This window comes from Bombina bombina, chromosome 7 (genome assembly GCF_027579735.1).
Source record: "Bombina bombina isolate aBomBom1 chromosome 7, aBomBom1.pri, whole genome shotgun sequence".
In the NCBI taxonomy this organism is placed as follows: Eukaryota; Metazoa; Chordata; class Amphibia; order Anura; family Bombinatoridae; genus Bombina; species Bombina bombina.
In genome coordinates this window covers 177,956,829-177,979,230 of record NC_069505.1, presented here as the reverse complement: position 1 = coordinate 177,979,230, position 22,402 = coordinate 177,956,829, and the positions used below count along the sequence as shown (strand labels likewise).

The 22,402-nt window shown below is 37.4% G+C and overlaps 1 protein-coding gene across 1 annotated transcript in view; it reads right to left on the bottom strand.

Moving 5' to 3' along the window:
* Positions 1-22,402, bottom strand: part of SYT12 (synaptotagmin 12) — a 375,529-nt gene that overhangs the window by 87,097 nt on the left and 266,030 nt on the right. Inside the window, exon 4 of the mRNA XM_053720440.1 lies at positions 18,335-18,700. Within this exon, the coding sequence (XP_053576415.1) occupies positions 18,335-18,700 (366 nt within the window). The remainder of the gene's footprint in view (positions 1-18,334; positions 18,701-22,402) is intronic.

Here is a 22,402-nt window from a genome sequence, read left to right as displayed (position 1 = left end):
CCAAGTACTTTATAGAATCTCAAGGAAAGTGAGAAAAACAATGATTTTCAGAGTTAAAATTACAGGATAAAGGGACAAAATAAATAATGAAATAATATTGCAAAGGTTTATTTTTTGTTACTGCACATAATTAAACATTTTATATAACAATCTCAGTATTTAACTCCCTTTACAAGGCTTAAAGGGGCACACATCAGGAGTGTTCCTCAACAAGCCTGCTGATTTATGATAAATAAGTAGCTGCTTCTGATTGGTTCCTGGCTGGGGCTTTTCAAGAGGCACCACCCCCTAAGAATGTGCCTAGCCACAGTTCTGCTCCAATCCATTTGAATGCATACTCAAATAAATTGTACTGTAGCTTTTTAATCAATTGTATATTAATTTCCCTCAATAAGAAAAATTGACGATTGAATTAGAAAACCGTTTTTAATTAGAAGAAGATTAAAGAGAGAAATCATTATTACTGGGAGCTAGTAATGTCTCTTGCCATTGTCTCAACTGATGTGCTCAGCTAGAGAATGGAGACAATTTTGATAATAGAAGTAAATTAGAAAGTTGTGTAATAGTATATGTTCTATCTGAATCATGGAATACATTTTGAGTTTTGGGTTCCATATGGTAAAATGCATTTTTTTTCCACTCAAACCAAAATTAATTAACCAAATGTGCAATGAATAATATCCTATAATTTTAAGTCATTTTATAATTAACATGTTTAAACCTTCAAACGCTTCATCAATCATAAGTGAAAATTGAGATGACATTTACTAACATAAGATCTGATTATGTCAAGACATTTAAAGGGACACAAATTGAATTTTTGTCATCTTGCTATAGAATAATAGATCAGCAAAGTGTACACATTTTTAGTTCAAATTAACATTGTATTTGCTGCAATTGTTTTTAGTCACCAAGTTCCACCCACCACTTCACTAGCCTTATTTGGAGGAGCCAGTAGAATATGTTATGAGGTATACAAGGCTATCCATGCTTATTATGGGCTAGATTAAAAGGGGAGCAAGGGTTTTTGCAATCGTTAGAAGTAAGCTGTTTGCGCTCGTCTGTAATTGTTATCGCCTCTTGCACTTTCTCACGTGCCACCTCCAGCCTACTCCCCTATAATACCCAAGTGCTGTAACACACTAGTTTGTCTCAAAACCTTGCTTGACAATTAGTGATTTACTATTTTTCATACTGATTTTTAATGTCAAAAACTTTCGTTATCCAAACTGATGCAAGATATCTGCTACAAAACAAATACACAAAGCAAATGGATACTTATGATTCAGACTTAAAGGGACAGTAACTTCAGAGTTACATTTTTAAATTCAAACCAGAGAATTCAAATATTTTTTTCCCCCACTTAATTTATATAACCAAATTTACTTTATTCTCTTGCCATCGTTTGTTGAAGAGCATGCCTAGGTAAACTCAGGAGCATGCAGGTGTCTTGATCACTATATGGCAACAATGTTTGTAATGTTATGCGTTGTTGTAAATATAACTTTTTATATGGTTCGCAATACATGAGCAAGCTTCTCAGCGTACCTAAATATGCTCTTCAACAGAGGATACCAAAGAAAACAAAGTGAATTTGATCAAAATAGTAAATTGGATTTTTTTTTATTATTATTATTTTATACTTTGTTTGAATCATGCAAGTTTCATTTTGATTTTCATGCCCCTCTACTTATGTGACTCATCTTATGGGGTTAGCTATAATAAACATTGCATTGTTTTTATTGACCTTACTAACCATTTGTCTGCCGAGCCATTTTCACACCCATGTGCTAGAACTGTTTTTAGTTATTTGTCCATCACTGCATTTACAGCACAAAAATTTCAACTTTTATGTAAGGTACCTACAAAAATATAACTCATTTTTTATGCTGACCAGATATTTTGAAAAATATGACACCATTTGAAAAGCTAAAATGTTTACGTTTTTGTGTAATTTTCCATGGCATACACAGTCAATAGCAACACAGGAGTCATTATTTCTTAAATATTTCAAATCCACATTTTATTGTCCCACATTTAGCATCAGTTCATCTTCACACAAAAAATACTAATTTTCCAAACCCATTTTGGTAATGTAAATAAACTTCTAGCCCTGTCCAAAAAATATTATTGGTTATTTGTAGAGTGCCAACAGATTCCGGAGGACTATAAACAAAGGAGGAGTACAACAAAACATTTATAGGGATCAAATGGGTAGAGGGCCCTGCCAAGAGTCGCACTGTTGTAGCCAGCTCTTAAGAAGGTGATCTACAAACAGCTGGACTCTTAGGTTTACATGCTAAGGGGGTTCAGGGGATAGCAATGGAGGAGAGGAACTGGTATAAAGATAGGAGAAGAGTTGGAGGTCATGAGCAGAGCGAGGGGGACGGGAGGGAGAGTATCTGGAGACAAGGTCTGATATATAGGGGGGAGCAGTGCAGTTGAGGGCTTTGTATGTCAGAGTGAGAAGTTTATGTTTAATCCTAAAGGCAAGAGGAAGCCAGTGAATGGATTGGCAGAGAGGTGCAGCTGATGAAGAGCGACACGTAAAGGAAGGTGATCCTGGCCGAGGCATTCATTATGGATTGTAAAGGAGCTAGGCAGCAGCTGGGGAGACCAGAGAGAACAGAGTTGCAGTAATCGAGGCGGGAAAGGATGAGAGAGTGGATTAAAATCTTAGTTGTGTCTTGTGTAAGGAAATGTCTAATTTTAGAGATGTTTTTTAAGGTGGAAGTGGCAGGCTTTAGCCAAGGACTGAATGTGTGGAGCGAAAGAAAGATCCGAGTCAAATGTGACCCCAAGACATCGGGCATGCAGGTTAGGGGTAATGAGATTAGGGGTGGAGATTTTGGGAAAAGGGGGGAAAATAAGGAGCTCAGTTTTGGAGAGATTTAGCTTAAGGTAGTGAGAGGACATCCAGGAAGAGATGTGAGAAAGACAGTTAGTGACACGGGTTAGCAAGGAAGGAGATAGGTCTGGTGAAGAGAAGTAGATTTGTTTGTCGTCTGCATACATATGATATTGGAAACCGTGGGACTTAATTAGGGAACCTAATGATGACGTGTAGATTGAAAAGAGAAGGGGACCGAGGACAGAGCCTTGTGGTACCCAGACAGAAAGTGGTGACGGGGCAGAGGAGGCCCCAGAGAAGGCTACACTAAAGGTACGGTTTGACAGGTAGGAAGAGAACCACGAGAGGACTGTGTCACAGATGCTGAAGGATTCGATGGTTTGGAGCAAAAGAGGGTGGTCAATAGTATAAAAGGCTGTGGACAGATCAAGGAGGATAAGCAGAGAGAAGTGGCCTTTTGATTTTGCTGTAAGTAGGTTGTTGGTAACCTTGACAATTGCTGTCTCTGTGGAGTGATGGAGACGAAATCCAGATTGCAGTGGGTCAAGGAGGGAGTTTAATGTAAGAAAATGGGATAGGCATGCATATACTAGCTTTTCGAGAAGCTTTGAGGCGAGAGGGAGGAGGGAAATAGGACGGTAGTTGGATGTGGAGGTTGGATCAAGGGAAGGTTTTTTGAGGATAGGTGTGACCAGTGCATGTTTCAGAGATGAGGAAAATATACCAGTGCTGAGGGAGAGGTTGAAAATGTGTGTGAGTATAGGGGTAAGGGTGGCAGAGAGGGAGGGGAGTAGCTGTGAGGGGATAGGGTCAAGGGGACAGGTAGTGAGGTGAGAGCGCAGTAGAAGTACAGAAACATCTTCTGCAGTAACAGGGGAGAAAGAGCTAAGTTTATGGCTATGTGGGTTGTGGTTGATTGCGAGCGTTTGAGGGGGTGAGAGAATGGAAGTGTGTTGAGAGCTGATTTTGTTTCTGATGGAGTCGATTTTGTTATTGAAGTGGCTGGCAAAGTCTTGAGCTGACATAGAAGTTGTATTAGGAGGTGGGGGTGGGCAGAGAAGAGTATTGAAAGTGGACAACAGACATTTTGGGTTTGAAGAAAGATTAGAGATAAGAGTAGAGAAGTAGTGTTGCTTACAGAGATTAAGGGCAGAATAGTAGGAGTTCAAGATTAATTTGTAATGAAGAAATTCAGCTGAACTCCGAGATTTTCTCCAGTGCCGCTCAGCAGTAAGGGAACATCTGCATAGGTACCATGTCAGAGGAGTATGCCAGGGCTGAGGATGAGAGTATAATTACCGAGCTATGGTAAGAGGGGCCAGATTGTCAAGGACGGATGTAAGGGTGGAAATATAGTAGCAGATAGATTGGTCAGGGCAGGAAAAGGAGGAGAAGGATGAGAGGAGACGTTCGAGGGAATTAGCAAGCTGTTGCTGATCTAATGACATAATGCTTCTGTGAAGTTTGGTGTGAGGAGTAGAAGGAGGAAGAGTTTTAGAGAGGGGTGATATGGAGATGGTGGTCAGACAGAGGAAAGGGGAGTTTGTGAAGTTTGAAATAGTGCATCAATAGCTAAAGATCAGGTCAAGGGAGTGACCGTCTTTGTGAGTGGGAGAATCAGTCCATTGTGACAGACCGAAAGAGGAAGTGAGTTGCAGAAGTTGTTTTGCAGAGAAGGCAGTGGGATTGTCAAGAGGGATGTTGAAGTCACCAAGAATGAGGGCAGGGGTGTCTGAGGAAAGGAAATAAGGTAGCCAGGCAGCCAATTGATCTAGATATTAGGTTGAGGAGCCGGGGGTCGGTATATGACTGCAACACGTATAGAGAGGGGAGAGAATAAGCGAATCATGTGGGTTTTGAATGAGGAAAATGTGAGGGAAGAGATGGGTTGTATTTGTTGAAAAGTGCAACGAGAGGAAAGTAAAATACCTACACCACCTCCTTGGCTATTACCAGACCTAGAAGTGTGGCTGAAGTGGAGACCCCCATGTGACAGAGCAGCAGTAGATGGTGTGTCTAGGGGAGAGAGCCAGGTTTCTGTTAGGGCTAGATGGTTGACAGAGTGGGAGATAAAGAGGTGATGGATAGAAGTGAGTTTGTTGCAAACAGAGCAAGAGTTCCAGAGTGCACAAGTGAAACGGGTAGTGGCTTTAGATGCAAGAGGAATGTGAGTAAGGTTGCCAGAGTTTTGTTTTCTAAGTCTATGGAAAGGTAAACATGGATGTGCACGGCTAGGAAGTTGTTGGGGACCAGGATTAGGGGAGATGTCACCAGCAGCTAGTATGAGCAAGAGGGAGAGTGACATGAGGTGAGATGCAGATTTTCAGTAATGAGACGAGGTGCAGGGGGAGAGAGAGTGTTTAGGAATAGGTAAAGTTCATGAGTACAAAATTAAGGTGAGTTTAAAGAGACATTTTCTTTCATGATTCAGATAAAACATAAAACAACTTTCCAATTTACTTCTATTATTTAACCCCTTAAGGACCAGCGACGTACCCTGTATGTCGCTGGCCTTTTTTTGGGACTTGATTGTTTTATAGCGCGGTTTTGCCACCAGCGTTGAGACTGCTCTATTCCACAAAGCCTGCTGTAGGGAGTGCATTAATAGCGTGTTCTTGCTAGACTTGTGCTATTATATCCTGAAAACCCCCTTAACGACCAGTGACATACAGGGTACATTGTGGTCATTAAGGGGTTAATTTGCTTCCTTCTCTTGTTATTATTTGCTGTAATGTTTATCTAGGATAGCTCAGGAGCAGCAAATAAACTAGGTTCTAGCTGCTGATTGGTGGCTGCATATATTAACCGATTATCATTGGCTCTCCCGTGTGTTCAGTCAGAAACCAGTAGTGCATTGCTTCTCATTCAACAAATGATACCAAGAGAATGAAGAAAAATTGATACTAGGAGTAAATTAGAAAGATGCTTAAAAGTGCATGCTCTATCTGAATCATGAAAGAAAATATTTGGGTTTCATATCCCTTTAAGAGAAATGGGCTAATGAACAGTGCAGGAGGAGAGGGAGAAGGAGAATTTGAATAATGTAGTTTGTTATAGAGACAAGGAGGCCCATTCATCAAGCTCCGAATGGGGCTCGTGTTTCTGGCGAGTCTTCAGAAACAGAAAACAAAAACAGCAGTTATGAAGCAGCGGTCTAAAGACCGCTGCTCCATAACCCTGTCCACTTGCTCTGATGAGGCGGACAGGGATCGCCACAATTCAACCCGATCAAGTATGATCGGGTTGATTGACACCTCCCGGCTGTCTGCAGGGGGCAGCATTGCACCAGCAGCTCACAAGAGCTGCTGGTGCAATGCTGAATACGGAGAGCGTATTGCTGTCCGCATTCAGCGGTGTCCGTCGGATCAGGTCCGACAGACATTTGATAAATAGGCCTCATTGGGTAGCAAAAAGGATCATGAATATATTGGGAATTTTTACAAAGGTTGGAACCAATTAAACACATACGACACAGTATTACAGCAGCAATTGCATAAGGAAACAAAGAGAAAATAAATAAAAATAATAATAAAATAGTTGCACCAAATGTCATGCTATATAGAATTTAACAAAATAGCACATACATTTTACATTTACCCAGTTCTCTCATTTATTTTGATTTGTAAAATGTTTTATTAGCTTATAGTAGATAAGTGCATTCAGCTTTGGATGAATTACTATTCGTCCAAATTTATACTAATTCAGTGGTTTATCCCAAAAAAATTAAAAATCAACAAATAGTGAAAGGATAACGGGCAAGTGAGAGAACAAATCAATTTATTAGTTCATTCTTTGTTAGGCAAAATATAAACGTGTAGAAAGGGGGAGAAAGCTGATATCATTTGGCAAATGAGCTCCTTTGTTTGCAATGATGTACAGGGGGTCTTGTCAATTCATGTGTCAAATGTCCCTTCTCCAATACTGCAATATTATTGCAAATGACTGACGCAAAGGGCAATCAGTCATGCACCAAATTTTTATTTTAGTCATATAGGCTTGTCGAATCAAGGCTTAACCTAGCATAGGGAGGTGGGATAATAGAGGAAGCTCAGAAATTTTGTGTAGCTGTGTGCTCTTGGAGTGTTCCAGACATTCTCTTTTGCTCCCCTCAAAGAATATTTCCACAAACTGACAGTAGACAAGTAACTTAATAATGTGACATTTGGTGATAGAAAAGATATAAGATATTTAAGATTTTTTTTTTTTTTAAATGAATTGTATATTTTGTTTTCTATTGGAAATATGGGAACAAATTCACTAATGAATTTCTTTAAAAAATATTCTGATGAAACTAATGCCTGCATGAACAAAAGTCATCCAAAACAAACTTTGGGGAAAATTCTAAGAACAGTTTTCAGAAAACAACTACCATTGTACCTGCACATCTCTAGTTCAGAGTAATATGGATATATGAGCCACAACATTTATTTATTTATTTTTGAATCATGGAACCTCACTATTTCAAAGTTTTTTTTATGATGTTTTATTATGATGAGGGTGTAATAAAGGCCTCTTAATAGCAGCAGAACCCTCCAAATAGAACCAATGCTAAGATATATTTGTCATTGTTGTATTAGCTAGCAGCTGGATGGACACAGGATCACTGCTTTGAAAACATTGCTGCTTTCAAATAAGAAGCCTCAAGTTTGTTTATGTATTATGGGGAGAACACAGAGGATACCCTATATGCCTATGGGTCTATCAGGTGATCACTGTTTCCTTAGTGATCAGTGAATAGCCACCTTAGCATGTGACCCCTCCTTTCAAAACACAGTTTCCCGTCTTTCAAATGAGGCACCCTGTTGTGGTGCTTATTTTCTGGTTCTAGTGTCCTTTTAAAGCCCAGAGCACTGTGAAAGGCACCAAGTAGAAAGGTAATTGCAATCTATATGGCAATCCTCTGCCACATGAAAAATACATGTGAGGGGAATTCTGTGCATGTGTATTGTATGCCATCTTCAGTAGACAGGGGGTCCTTTGGTGCCACTGTCCACAATACAGTAAATACATTAGGTAGATGATTGCTATTTTATGCCAATTAAATACTAATGAAAGGGGTATGAGGTCCCACATTGGAAAGAGGGGGCTCTTCTAAACTGGGGTCTATTAACCCTCTGGGTTTTATGGTGGGCTCTAAAAGTTCCATGCACAGGCATATACTTGGGGCAGGTGATCACATTTGTTAATGGGGTCACTTTCCTTTTAGCTAAACTGCAGGTAGGAAATAAGATTCTCCTTTTGTTAAACAGCACTTTAAGTGCTGCTGCAGGTTGTCACTGTTGTTATGGCAATCAGCTGCATGTGGCATGCAACCCCACTTTTGAAAGGACAGAAACTACTCTTTAAAATGAGGGGTCTCTTGTGATCCTGTATATTGAAGTAGTTAATGAAGGGGTAAGTGGAAGGGAGGGTTCTGTTATTAGAGTAAAGCAATGGTTTTGAAACCTGTCCTTAAGCCTCCCCAACGGGACAGGTTATCAGGATTACCTTGGATGCGAGCAGGTGAAATAACCAGGTTTATTAAGCAGCTGATTATTTCACCTGTGCCCCAGTTCAGGTATCATCGAAATGTGGCCTGTTAGGAAGGCCTGAGGGCAGGTTTGAAAACCAGTGGAGTAAAGCAAGCAGCTGCCCAAGTTGTTTTCACCTAAACATACTCCTGCCTGCTTGTATTCCAACCCACAGTAGCATGATAAAATAGCCGCCTATAATACTTTGCAATATTATAACATTTTACTTAATGATGAAACTAGTTGAATTTAGCTCGTTTCCTACCTATGAGTAAGATCATTTACAGCTTATGAGGCCCATTTATCAAGCTCCGTAAGGAGCTTGTGGGCCCGTGTTTCTGGCGACTCTTCAGACTCGCCAGAAACAGCGGTTATGAAGCAGCGGTCTAAAGACCACTGCTCCATAACCTGTCCGCCTGCTCAGAGCAGGCGGACAGACATCGCCACAATTCGATCGGGTTGATTGACACCTCCCTGCTGGTGGCCGATTGGCCGCGAGTCTGCAGGGGGCGGCGTTGCACCAGCAGCTCTTGTGAGCTGCTGGTGCAATGCTGAATACGGAGAGCGTATTGCTCTCTGCATTCAGCGAGGTCTTGCGGACCTGATCCTCACTGTCGGATCAGGTCCACAAGACCTTTGATACATAGGCCCTTATGTCTCTATTTCATAGTCTGGGTACACAAGTGACCCTTTCTAATAGTATTTAACCCTAGAATCCCCTATAAAATGTAGATGTTGAGTACAGAGGTCGAAGAGTGGCCCATAATGTTTAAAAGGGAGACTTTATTCCTTGCAATTTAATTTATCTGCTGGGGTTTTAACGCTGAAACTGTGAGGTGTAAATGTTGTCGTTTATACAGATGTATACTACAGAATTCTATTTTGTGTCATATTAATTTGCTCATGAATTAGCTTTGTAATGTAATCACCTCAATAAAAATACAAATTCTGTTATATATAAATGCTACTTAAAGGGACAGTAAAAAGTATTAAGAGGGATATTGTGATATTAGAGTAATACCACAAATCCCCTATAGGAGGCGCTAATGACTCAGGGCAGAAATTAGTACTGAAATACAATCAAAAAACCCCTTTGGTGATACCAAAAATGTAAAAAAACCTATAAAACAATATATAGAAAATAAATGGTAAAATCTGTAAAAAGTAAAATATAAAACATAAAATATAATGATAGAATAAAAAATATATATATGAGAATACAGACGTATCAATAGGTGAAATGGGAAAGATCCCAACTGAAGTCCAAATAAGTCCAAATAAGTCCAAATAAATGGAAGTAGAAATAGAAGGCAGCTCTCGGTCTTCACCCAAACGATGGTGTATCTTCAAAAAGAGGTTTCACTGCAAGGAAAACAGAAACAGAGGCGCCACATGTGTAGATCAATCAAAACAGACAATATCCAAGTTAGATGAGATACAGGATACTCACAAACGTGAAGGCACTCTCTTGTGCCTGTAGGAGCGGGCTGGTATTTAAACAGCAAACCAGCTAGCTGTACCAAGGGATCCCCGTCAGGATATCCTCGCAACAGTAATCCTTCACTAGATTGATTCCAGCAAAAAGGAAAAAATGTTCAGAGGGGAGGAAGGCTAAACAGCCTTATGGTTACTGGCAAGGGAAATGCCACACGAACACCAGATTTGTTTAAAAAGTATCAAGTATTTTATTTTACAAAAGATAAAAAATACCATCAATAACAAATTAAAGCTTGGTGTATTTAATGGCAAATCTCCTTGTATATAGAGATAATAGCGACGCGTTTCTCAGGTAAGACCCTGTTTCATCAGGCTTGTATACTCTAGAACCATTTAAAACCCCTTTATATAGGGATCAGTAACCATATGTTTGCAATAAACCCTCCCCTTCCTTGACATAAACCAATGAAACCTTTTCTTTCCGAAAACTCCCACTTGTTGCCTTAATTAGAAGTTTATAATAGTTTTTCCTTTAATATTATGTCCATTTGATCAATAATCTGTGAGCCCATATCCTAATGTGGTTATGTGTGATGTTAGATCTAGATCGTAATGTGTCGATTGTGAGATAATTAAAAGTGTATGAATGTAAACATACTTAATCGGTGATCGTTTTTAGACCAATTAAAAAAAAATTAAAAAGTGGACTGTAATAATTTTTTACATTTCCAAAGCAACCATCTAACAAGATGGAAAACAAATATTCCGTACAGTCAGTTCTGTCGTCTACGCAGGAACTGCAGCACAGTAGAACAATATAATAAACAAGCAAGCATACTCACATCAAGATTCCTAGAAAAAGGGTATCCCTCTGAATTAATTAACTCGGGCCAACAGAGAGCCAGGGACCTTGATAGGGAACTTTTGCTATCAACAGTCACTACCTCAGATCAACATAATAGCCAGAAAGAAACTACATTTAACAAACAACCACTATTTGTCACACAGTATAATTCTAACCACAGAATCATTAACAAAGTTCTAAAAAAACATTGGCCTATCCTCCTTAAAGATCCGATTTTAAATAAAACTTTACCACTACAACCAAAATTAGTTTTTAAAAGAGCACCTACATATAAACAGAAACTAGCTCCTTGTAAGGTTGTTATGTCAAAAAGGAATATGGTGAATAAGTCTAGAGGAACAAGAAAGAAAGGTAATGACATCTTTAATAGGATAGGAGCTTTTAGATGTGGAAAGAAACTTTGTTATATGTGTGACCACATCACGCAAGGTTCCACTGAGATTGTTTCACATAACACCGGGGAGACTTTTTCCATCAAAAACAAAATGACTTGTGACTCTAATTTTGTTATCTATGTACTCACATGCGAATGTGGGATACAATATATAGGCAGGACCTGTAGGAAGGTCAGAACTCGGTGGAGTGAACACTTAAGAAACATTAAGGTAAAATCATCTAAACATAGCGTATCCCGTCACACCTGTCAAAAATCTATATCTGGTAAATGTCCATTTAAAATCACCCCAATAGAATGCATTCCTAAAAGTAATCTGTACAATAGGTTCAGTAAGTTGAGACAAAGAGAAACATATTGGATCTTTAAATTCAATAGTTTATTTCCAACTGGCCTCAATGAAGTCATAGACTCTGCTGCGTTTTCTTAAGCTTTTTCATAATATGTCAATTTCTGAAGTTATTAGTATACTATGGTTATAATTATTATGGGCTCTGTTAAGATTTGTATGTTTAACACGGTATCATTCACTGATTTGGTGATGTTTTTTATATTTCCTTTTTTCACTGTGTTAAACAGTGGGAATTCTTGGTATACTTTACTTTCCGAGCTCACTTGCTGCCTAGTTACATCCAATTGGGATAATAATTTATCACACCATCATACACATGATAAATAATCATAGACACACCAGTATAGGTGACATCACAACTTCATCGTCATTATAAGTGGTATTAAGTGGTAGCTTTAAACACTATTAGGAATTCACTATCACAATCATTTTCACTATGTTTGAAAATTACACATATATACACGCACTTAGGTTTTGTCAGCCACCAGTGGTAATAATAGGACCACTCATATTCTTGTTCTTCATAACACATTCAGCATAATATTGAACACCACACTTAGCATAATCTTTATCTTCATTAATATTACCATTGTCATAAGGCTGATGACTAATATATGGTATAAAATAATACATATAATTTAGATTAAGGTGCACCAACATTTTTTATTAGTTAGAAAAATATATACATTAGGTGTAAAAGGTTGAGTCACTTGAACTATAAATTTATATGCACTGACATTATATTATTATGTTTAAATCGGTACACGTTTTTAATTTCATAGTTAAAGTATATAGAGTGTAATCAGCAAAGTTTATTTACAGCACTTTACATTTGTTATTGTGCTATCACATTGACCTAATTAAAGATCGAGTATTATAAGCAATGGAGCAAATTGTTTTAGAGCAATCATATTATTCATTAACATGTTATTCATAATTTAGAGTATGTAATTCTGCCCCCACCATTACACTTAGGAGCGCAATGGGTACATCTGCAAAACCATTGCGAGTGAACCAAATGCGCCTGTATAGGGAGACTCCAAGTGGATGCCCATTAGACACCAGATAGCGGTTTCTATTGGACACAGAGAAGCATGATGGGAGTTGTAGTCCATCAGAGTCAAACTGCAGTTAAAGTGGGAATGTGACACCAACCAATCGAATGGATTATTAAGTACAAGCCCCCACTTAGACGAAAAAGACTACAAAATAACAGTCACGCAGACACACTACCCGGGCACTTCCGGTAGAGACTAGAGAAGCATTATGGTACTTGTAGTCACTGAAATTAGACGGTCAGAGAACAATTCACAATTAGGCAAATTCTATTTCCTTATAGTTCCGGTAGAGAGGTATGATGGTAATTGTAGTCATCAAACTAAGAGCACATGAACCAATTGGGTGTTTCAAATTGTACAAGCCTCCTAAAGCAGGCTTTTAATTGGTCTAAAAACGATCACCGATTAAGTATGTTTACATTCATACACTTTTAATTATCTCACAATCGACACATTACGATCTAGATCTAACATCACACATAACCACATTAGGATATGGGCTCACAGATTATTGATCAAATGGACATAATATTAAAGGAAAAACTATTATAAACTTCTAATTAAGGCAACAAGTGGGAGTTTTCGGAAAGAAAAGGTTTCATTGGTTTATGTCAAGGAAGGGGAGGGTTTATTGCAAACATATGGTTACTGATCCCTATATAAAGGGGTTTTAAATGGTTCTAGAGTATACAAGCCTGATGAAACAGGGTCTTCCCTGAGAAACGCGTCGCTATTATCTCTATATACAAGGAGATTTGCCATTAAATACACCAAGCTTTAATTTGTTATTGATGGTATTTTTTATCTTTTGTAAAATAAAATACTTGATACTTTTTAAACAAATCTGGTGTTCGTGTGGCATTTCCCTTGCCAGTAACCATAAGGCTGTTTAGCCTTCCTCCCCTCTGAACATTTTTTCCTTTTTGCTGGAATCAATCTAGTGAAGGATTACTGTTGCGAGGATATCCTGACGGGGATCCCTTGGTACAGCTAGCTGGTTTGCTGTTTAAATACCAGCCCGCTCCTACAGGCACAAGAGAGTGCCTTCACGTTTGTGAGTATCCTGTATCTCATCTAACTTGGATATTGTCTGTTTTGATTGATCTACACATGTGGCGCCTCTGTTTCTGTTTTCCTTGCAGTGAAACCTCTTTTTAAAGGGACAGTATACTGTAAAATAGTTTTTCCCTTAATGTGTTTACAATTGCTTTTTTTACCAACTGCAGAGTAAAAAATGTATGAAAATGAGCTTTTTAAGGTGTATTTCTGTATATTAAAGCTCTGATTTTGTGTTTTGAAGCCACAGCCTAATAAAATAGGTTGAGCTTGTAGATATAATCAGATCTCATTACTGTATCACATTGTGCACATATACCTGCTTCTTTATCTTATATCTGTCCTTAAAAAAATCACCAATACTTTGAGAGAACAATGGAAAATCAACATTTTATTACCTTATCTCTGCTTTATCAGACTGGGAGTGTAATTTCTTCTGCTGGCTGTGTTTACAAAGCTTATCTATAGCTGGTACGCGCGGCCACAAACTTTCAGAATAGGTGGGGATACCACATGCTAAATTAACAATTTCAAATGCCAATATAAGGGTAAAGGAGCTACTTGTAAACAATTTAATACACTCCAGCAGGTAAAGTGGATCATTGGGAACAAATTAAAGGGGAGAAAATTTTTGAGTAAACTGTCCCTTTAAGCTATCCAAAGTACACATGAATTGCATAATTTTACATAAATTAAATGATGATTTGTAGAAAAAAAATATTAGCTAATGTAATAGTATTTCTAATGCTCTCTTTAAATGTCATATTCAAATTATGAAATATTCGAAATAGAAAAATTAAAATCGATATATTTGTATCTATTATAAATCATTTTACTAAATTCCCTTCCACATGAACTATTGAACGTCTGATTAGTATTTGTTGAATAGAATGTTACATTTGAAATTTCGAATGTGGATAATCAATCTAATTATGAACATTGGAAAACGAAAGTAACATTCTATAATTGAAAATAATATTAGTTTAACAAATTTTAAGCTGTTTCGTCCTTATTTGCATTTGTTTGTCCAAAATGTACACAGGACTTTTTGTTCGACCAATCAAATTGTACTTTTGACACATTCGCCCATCCCTAGTTGTGTACCCATTAAAGGGATAGAAAGGTCTAAAATAAAATGTGCATGGGTGAATATTAATTTGAAATATAAGCATTTTTGTAATGTACTTCCATTAGGGAAAACACTTCTAGTAAAAGTTATTGCTGTTTTTTAATGGCATATGCACATATTCTGTGAAGGCCGTGCACCAGTTTTCAAACACAACAGCTTCTCAGAGAGTCAGCAGTTGTTTGTATGACACAAATGACATCTTCAGGAGCAATACACACTACTGCCAGCTCTATGAGAGGCTGTGGTGCACGGCTCTCACAGGATATGTGCATATGCCACAGGAAAAACAGTAATATTACTACTAGAAGCATTGTTGCTGATAAAAGTATATTGCAAAAATGCTTCTATTTCAAATTAAAGTCTCCGGTGTACATTTCCTTTTTGACTTTTCTATCTCTTTAAATAGGTTGTACTGAGAACAATTCAACTGGCAAAAGCCACTATTTAAAATGACAAAAAAAAAAGGGAAAGGAGCCTTTTAAAGCAATTTAATACACTCCAAAAGGTAAAATGGATTACAGGGAAACAATTGTACAGTAAAATGTTCCTTTAAACAGGTTGTGGTAATTAATTCACACGCTGGTGACTGTGTCTAGGGGTACTGGACAAAAACATGCAATTCTGACTTACACACATAAGTTTTTACAAAAATTAAATGATGCCTTTCAAGTGCAGACACCGTAGTTGGTTCTTTGTTTATAGACATTTCAAAAGCTTCACCAAACAAGAAAGAATAGTACCAGCACTTCCCTATAGTGCACCAGCAGCAGTCTATATGTCCTGAGCTTATTCAGATAAAAAATATGCTTAATACTTCAAAAAACTATAGTTAAAAAAACAATAAAAGCATGTAAAAATAAAAGTACTTGTAGACACATACAGGTGGTTCCAAACCCGAACCTTCTTGGAGTATGGTCGTTTATATCTTGTAACTCCTTTATGTGATGTGTAATATCCACGGTAAAGGAATAGGGATATAATTTGCTTTCTTTAGTCTTTCTTCATGGAGTAAGGTAGTCACTTATGTTCGGGTAAATGCGGCTCCGTGCGTAAAGGGAGTTCCCTGTCAATTTCACTTAAAGGACCAGTAAATACAGTAGCTTTGCCTAATCAACAAACACATGATAAAAATATAATACAATAGCACTTAGTCTAATCTTCAAATAAGTAGTAGATTTTTTTCTGACAAATTTTAAAGTAATGTATATTTCCCCTCCCCCCTGTATCATGTGACAGCCATCAGCCAATCACAAATGCATATACATATATTCTGTGAATTCTTGCACATGCTCAGTAGGAGTTGGTGACTCAAAAAGTGTAAATATAAAAAGACGGTGCACATTTTGTTAATGGAAGTAAATTAGAAAGTTGTTTAAAATTGCTGCTCTCTCTAAATCATGACAGTTTAATTTTGACTTGAGTGTCCCTTTAATTAAGCAAACTATGATAAATACAGAAAGGAGAAGACGAGCACAACCCAATCTGTAGGGCTTTTAATACAAAGTATAATGCGCAACAATTAAAATTACTTACAGTATGTAATTGAAGTAAAATAATTTTGATAATGTCCAAGTGTGATATGGAACTCAATAATCCTTCCTTTAGCGTGTTATCGGTTCCCATGTGTCAGCGTGAGAGATCCGTACGTAGTTGTTTGAGGGCCTAATGATGATGTCACAAATAGGAGTCAGGCTGGTTACACCTATATAACCGGGTTCCAGATCACACTTGGACATTATTGATATGATTTTACTTCACTGATATCTTGTAAGTAATTCTATTTTTCAGCATTATAATTTGTATTAAAAACGCTACACTTAGATTGGGTTGTGCTCGTGTTCTCCTCTCTATATTTCAAAAGCTTTGTTTCTGAAGAGATAGATCCCTATAGTTTTTTTTATCCTATTGTAAGTTCTATGTCTTTTTTTAAATAATAATATTCTTTTACTTTAATAAAATGTCTTGCTGAATCCAGTCAGCCAATATTACTTTTCTTCAGAACTATAATTTTATTCTGCTAAAATAATATCAAAAGAATGATCTTTTTAATTTACTATATCAGTTTCTCATTAATAATGGCTCAGCCACTGAACCTTATTTTTTAAAAAAATGTAGGCACAGAAATAGTTTTGAATTATGCTCTTGCTTTTTATGTTTATCATATTCCTTGCCATTTCTAAGATAATATTTATTTTGATCATTGTGATTTATATGCTGGATTCTAATAGCAAATTGTGGAACATAATTTTAAAAGATGAATTGCCTAAGAAACCAAAATATATCCATCTTTGAAATAGCTGCATTATTCAAATTTTGAATGCAAAGGGGTCAATTTATCAATATCTGTCTGGCATGATACCCTGTAGCGTATCATGTCCAATAGACATCGCTGAATGCCGATAGCATACGCTGTCGGCATTTAACATTGCACAAGCAGTTCACGAGAACTGCTTGTGCAATGCTGCCCCCTGCAGATTCGCGGCCAGGGGGTGTCAATCAGTCCAATCGTATAGGATTGGGCAAATTGCATACTGCAACCTCAGAGCAGGCCGACCAGTTATGGAGCAGCGGTCTGAAGGCCACTGCTTCATAACTGTTGTTCCGGCGAGCATGAAGGCTTGCATGGAAACAGGGGCATAAAGCTCCATTCGGAGCTTGATAAATCGGCCACAGTGTTGACTGTGTATAAATTAAAGAAATACATGTACATTTTTTTTGTTGTTTTGCTTTTTTGGATAATGAGATAGATAGATAGATAGATCACGCTGTGATTGGAGGAAGCCGGTTTCGTAATTCTGTACAGCATGGGAAGCGGGGGGGGGGGGGGGGGTGGGTAGAGTTGCTGGTCCGGATTGGAAGAAGAAAAAGGTATTTTATTATTTTTAAAAACCGGGCACTCGTTCATGAAAATTTACATTCACTTTAACCTCCACTTGATTTTTTAGTGATGGTAAATCATAGCATTTGTTATACTCTTAGATTTACCATCACTTTGCATAAAAAATTAGGTTGTTCATTATCACAAACATCTTTAAAACCTTAACACAGTTTTTCGGTTGCCATTAGTCACTCACATTGCTGTCACAGGACTAGGTTACAAGTGGCACGCTATTTAGCGTTTGCATTCGAGCGCAAACACCGCTGCAAGTGTGTTTTATATTATGACTGATTGTGATCAGCCCCTTGATAACTAAAATATAAATTATAGGTTAATTCAGATATTTTCTACCTTTGATATATTTAGTTTAAAGGGACATGACACACAAACATTTATTTCAAGATTCAGACAGAGCAGCAATTTTAAACAACTTTCCAATTTACTTCTATTATCAAATCTGCTTTGTTCTCTTCTTATCCTTTATTTCAAACCATTCCTAGAAAGGCTCAGGGGCAGCAAAGCATTACTGGGAGCTAGCTGCTGATTGGTGACTGCAAATATATGCTTCTTGTCCATTTGCTTACTTTGATGTGTTTAGCTAGCACCCAGTAGTACACTGCTGCTCCTTCAACAAAGGATACCAAAGCAAATTTGATAACAAAGTAAATTGGAAAGTTGTTTAAAATTGTATGTTCTACCTAAATCATGAAATAATTTTTGGGGATTCATGTCCCTTTAATATCTCCATAAACAAAATACAATTTTTTTTAAAAAAATACTCCGAAAAAGGATACGTAAACTTACCCTTGATATGCCAACAATTTGTTCATCCGGGAGGAGACTGATGTGCACAAAACACGACTCAAAGTTACCATCCTCCTTTTTTTCAAGTAAATCTTTTCCTTGTATTAAAGTCACATGTAGTGTGTTTGAGTTTATTTCATATTCCATAGTGACTTCAATTTGTCCCACAGTAAAATCTTGACCGAAATTATTTCCAATGGAAGAGATGGAGCTCAGTGAGTCGGTTGATACAGATTTTCGTAACATCCCATAAGGTGTCATCTCAAGATCTCTATTAATAAGTTCTATGTGACCAAACTCACTGATCGTCTCATAATTGTCATTGAGATTTGCTACACTGTTTCCAGAATCAATAGGAGCTCTTCTCTGTAAATGAGATGAAAACACTGGTAATGAAACAATATATAAAACATTTGTACATAAACCAAAAATAGAGACATTAGAAACGGCGCATAGTAAAATATATACAGACACATCCAATAATTATTCTTTAAGATACTGCCGCTAGGACTCTTAAATTAATGAGATACATTAAAGTAAGTTATATAGCATAATGAAAAATGAATATGTAATAAACCATAATGAAAAATGTATTTTACTATAAACGTTTAATTTACTAAGTTTAGCATGTTGTAGTAAAATACATTTTTAATTATTTTTTTGCCTTTCTTTTAAGAGAATAAAAATGAAATATTATACTAGAGCTATATAGCCCCAATATACCATTTTAATAAGCTCTGCAGTGTATACACTATAGAAATATGCAACTATTTCTTTAACGCCAAGAAAATCACTTTGTGCCAAACTCCCCTGCTGATTGGTGAGAGAGCACAGTGCGCTCACTTACCAGTCAGTTAAGTGTGTGCATGTAGCATATGCGCCAAGATAACCACTTGGGCGTGTTCAATCTGCCAATCTCAGAGTAAAAAAACTGAAGCTGCATTTTTAAACATTATTATGTTTGAGTCACAAAATACATTTTATGGGTTTGCATATTTAACATATAAACATAAAAAATGAACATTATGCGTATGCTATGTATACCGTTCATTGTTATGTTCCTAGATATAAGATAAAGTGTCCAGCACCCTTAGGCTCAATAGGTGCACGCTATAGGGTTCTGCATCAACCCATACAAATTTTCATTGTCCCAGTACCACTACTTACTGTATCAAAATAGTATTTATTACAACATAGCCTTTAAAAGTACAACAACGATTCGGGGCTCGTTTACATTGAGCCGTAATTAGTTTTGCGTGTGATCGCAAACCATTAAATAAGATGTCGGAAGCAATATCGTTCACCGACTGCTTCTAACGGCCCGTTATAACCCAATTTCAGGAACCGGACTCCGGCTGCTGAAAACATTATCGTGTCCCATACAAAGTATTGAAATCCGTTAACCTTTAAATAATACCCGGTTTCCAATGCCCGTGCAAACCGTTAATACACTGTCGAAGGCTACAGATACATTAACAAAAATTATACCCAGCTCAACTAGGTGTAAAATAGGAAAAAGGTGCTTTTTGAGACCTTTTCCCCATTGAAATCTAACCCGACCCATCAAAACCCCTCAATCCGCCATTCACCCCACATTGCAATTTATAATAAATCTATTAACCCCTAATCTGCCATGTCCCCACAACATACTCTAGCTATATAAACTATTAACCCCTAATCCACCATGCCCCCACAACGCAACCTAGCTATTTAAACTATTAACCCCTAATCCACCATGCCCCCACAACGCAATCTAGCTATTTAAACTATTAACCCCTAATCCACCATGCCCCCACAACGCTATCTAGCTATTTAAACTATTAACCCCTAATCCACCATGCCCCCACAACGCAATCCAGCTATTTAAACTATTAACCCCTAATCCACCATGCTCCCACAATGTAATCTAGCTATTTAAACTACTAACTCCTAATCCGCTATGCCCCCACAACGCAAATTACTAATCACTAAGCCCCCTAACCTAACACCCCCTAAATTAACCCCATTACATAAATGAAAATAATCCTAAATTACAATTAAAATAAAAAACCTAACATTAATTTAAAAATTAAACCTAAGATTAAATTACAATTAAAAAGTCTACAATTAAAAGAAAAAAATAAACCGAATTATCCAAAATAAAAAAATTAAACCTAATCCAATACCCCTATAAAAATAAGAGCCCCCCTAAAATAAAAACACCCCCTAATCTAAACTAAACTACCAATAGCCCTTAAAAGGGCCTTTTGTAGGGCACTGCCCTAAGTTAAACAGTACTTTTACATTTAAAAAAAACTAAGTTCCCCCTACCAGTAAACCCCCCCCCCCCACCCACCAAACCCTCCAAAATAAAAAACCTAACACTAAAAAAACCTAAACTACCCATTGCCCCTAAAGGGGCATTTGTATAGGCATTGCCCTTAAAAGGTCATTCAGCTCTTTTACAATTGCCCATTAAATCCCTATAATAAAAAATAAAACTTTTTAAAAAAGGCCTAAGTCTAACCCCCAGATAGGTACTCAGGGTTCCTGAAGTCCGGCGGCGAAGTCTTCTTCTAAGCGGCGACCTTTTCTATCTTCATCCAGGACCGCGGAACTGAAGCCTGGCAACCGCGGAACTGAGGAGGATCCTCTTCATACAATCACCACTGTACACTGAATATTGAATGCAAATTACGTGTTTAAATATGGCGTACTTTGCATTCCTGTTGGCTGATTTAATTCTTCAAATTCAAATCAGCCAATAGGATGAGAGCTACTGAAATCCTATTGGCTGTTCAAATCAGCCAATAGGATTTCAGAAGATGTTATAATTTTTTTTTTAAAAAGCAAAATAAACATTTTTTTTTATTATTTTTTTTTTACTATCATAACGTCTAAAAAAACATTAAAGGGACAGTGTACTGATATTCTCAACTCCAGTGTTTCCAATGATCAATTTGACCTGCTGTTTTAAAATGTTTTAACCTTATTTTGACATTCCAAATAGCTGCATTTGCCTGTTGAAACCACCACATATAATGAAAATTTCAATACTGCAGTATTAGTTACAGAAAAGCTTTGTAAACAAAAGGTAGCAGAGAAAATCACACTCCAGTGGGGGGTAGGAGAGGTAATAAAATGTTTCACCTAGATTACGAGTTTTTCATTAACAGGGGTGCGGTGCTAACGAGCAGTTTTCCTCACCGCTCACCTACAGGCAACGCTGGTATTACGGGTCTTTAGAAACCCGGCGTTAGCCGTAGAAAAGTGAGCGGAAAGCAAAATTTTGCTCCAAATCTCACCTCAATACCAGCGCTGCTTACGGTAGCGGTAAGCTGGCAAAACGTGCTCGTGCACAATTTCCCCATAGGAATCAATGGGGCAGAGCTGGCTGAAAAAAAACACCTGCAAAAAAAGCAGCATAAAGCTCCTAACGCAGTCCCATTGATTCCTATGGGGAAATACTTTTAATGTCTACACCTAACACCCTAACATGAACCCCGAGTCTAAACACCCCTAATCTTACACTTATTAACCCCTAATCCGCAGCCCCCGACATCTCCGACACCTGCATAATATTATTAACCCCTAATCTGCTGCTCCGGACACCGCCGCCACCTACATTATACTTATTAACCCCTAATCTGCTGCCACCAACATCGCCAACACCTAAATTATATTTATTAACCCCTAATCTGCCGCCCCCATTGTCGCCACCACCTACCTACACTTATTAACTACTAATCTGCCATCCCCAACGTCGCCACCACTATATTAAAGTTCTTAACCCCTAAACCTAAGTCTAACCCTAACCCTAACACCCCCTAACTTAAATATAATTTAAATATATCTAAATAAATATTACTATCATTAACTAAATAATTCCTATTTAAAACTAAATACTTACCTATAAAATAAACCCTAAGATAGCTACAATATAACTAATAGTTGCATTGTAGCTAGCTTAGTGTTTATTTTTATTTTACAGGCAACTTTGTATTTATTTTAACTAGGTACAATAGTTATTAACTATTTAATAGCTACCTAGTTAAATTAAATTCAAATTTACCTGTAAAATAAATCCTA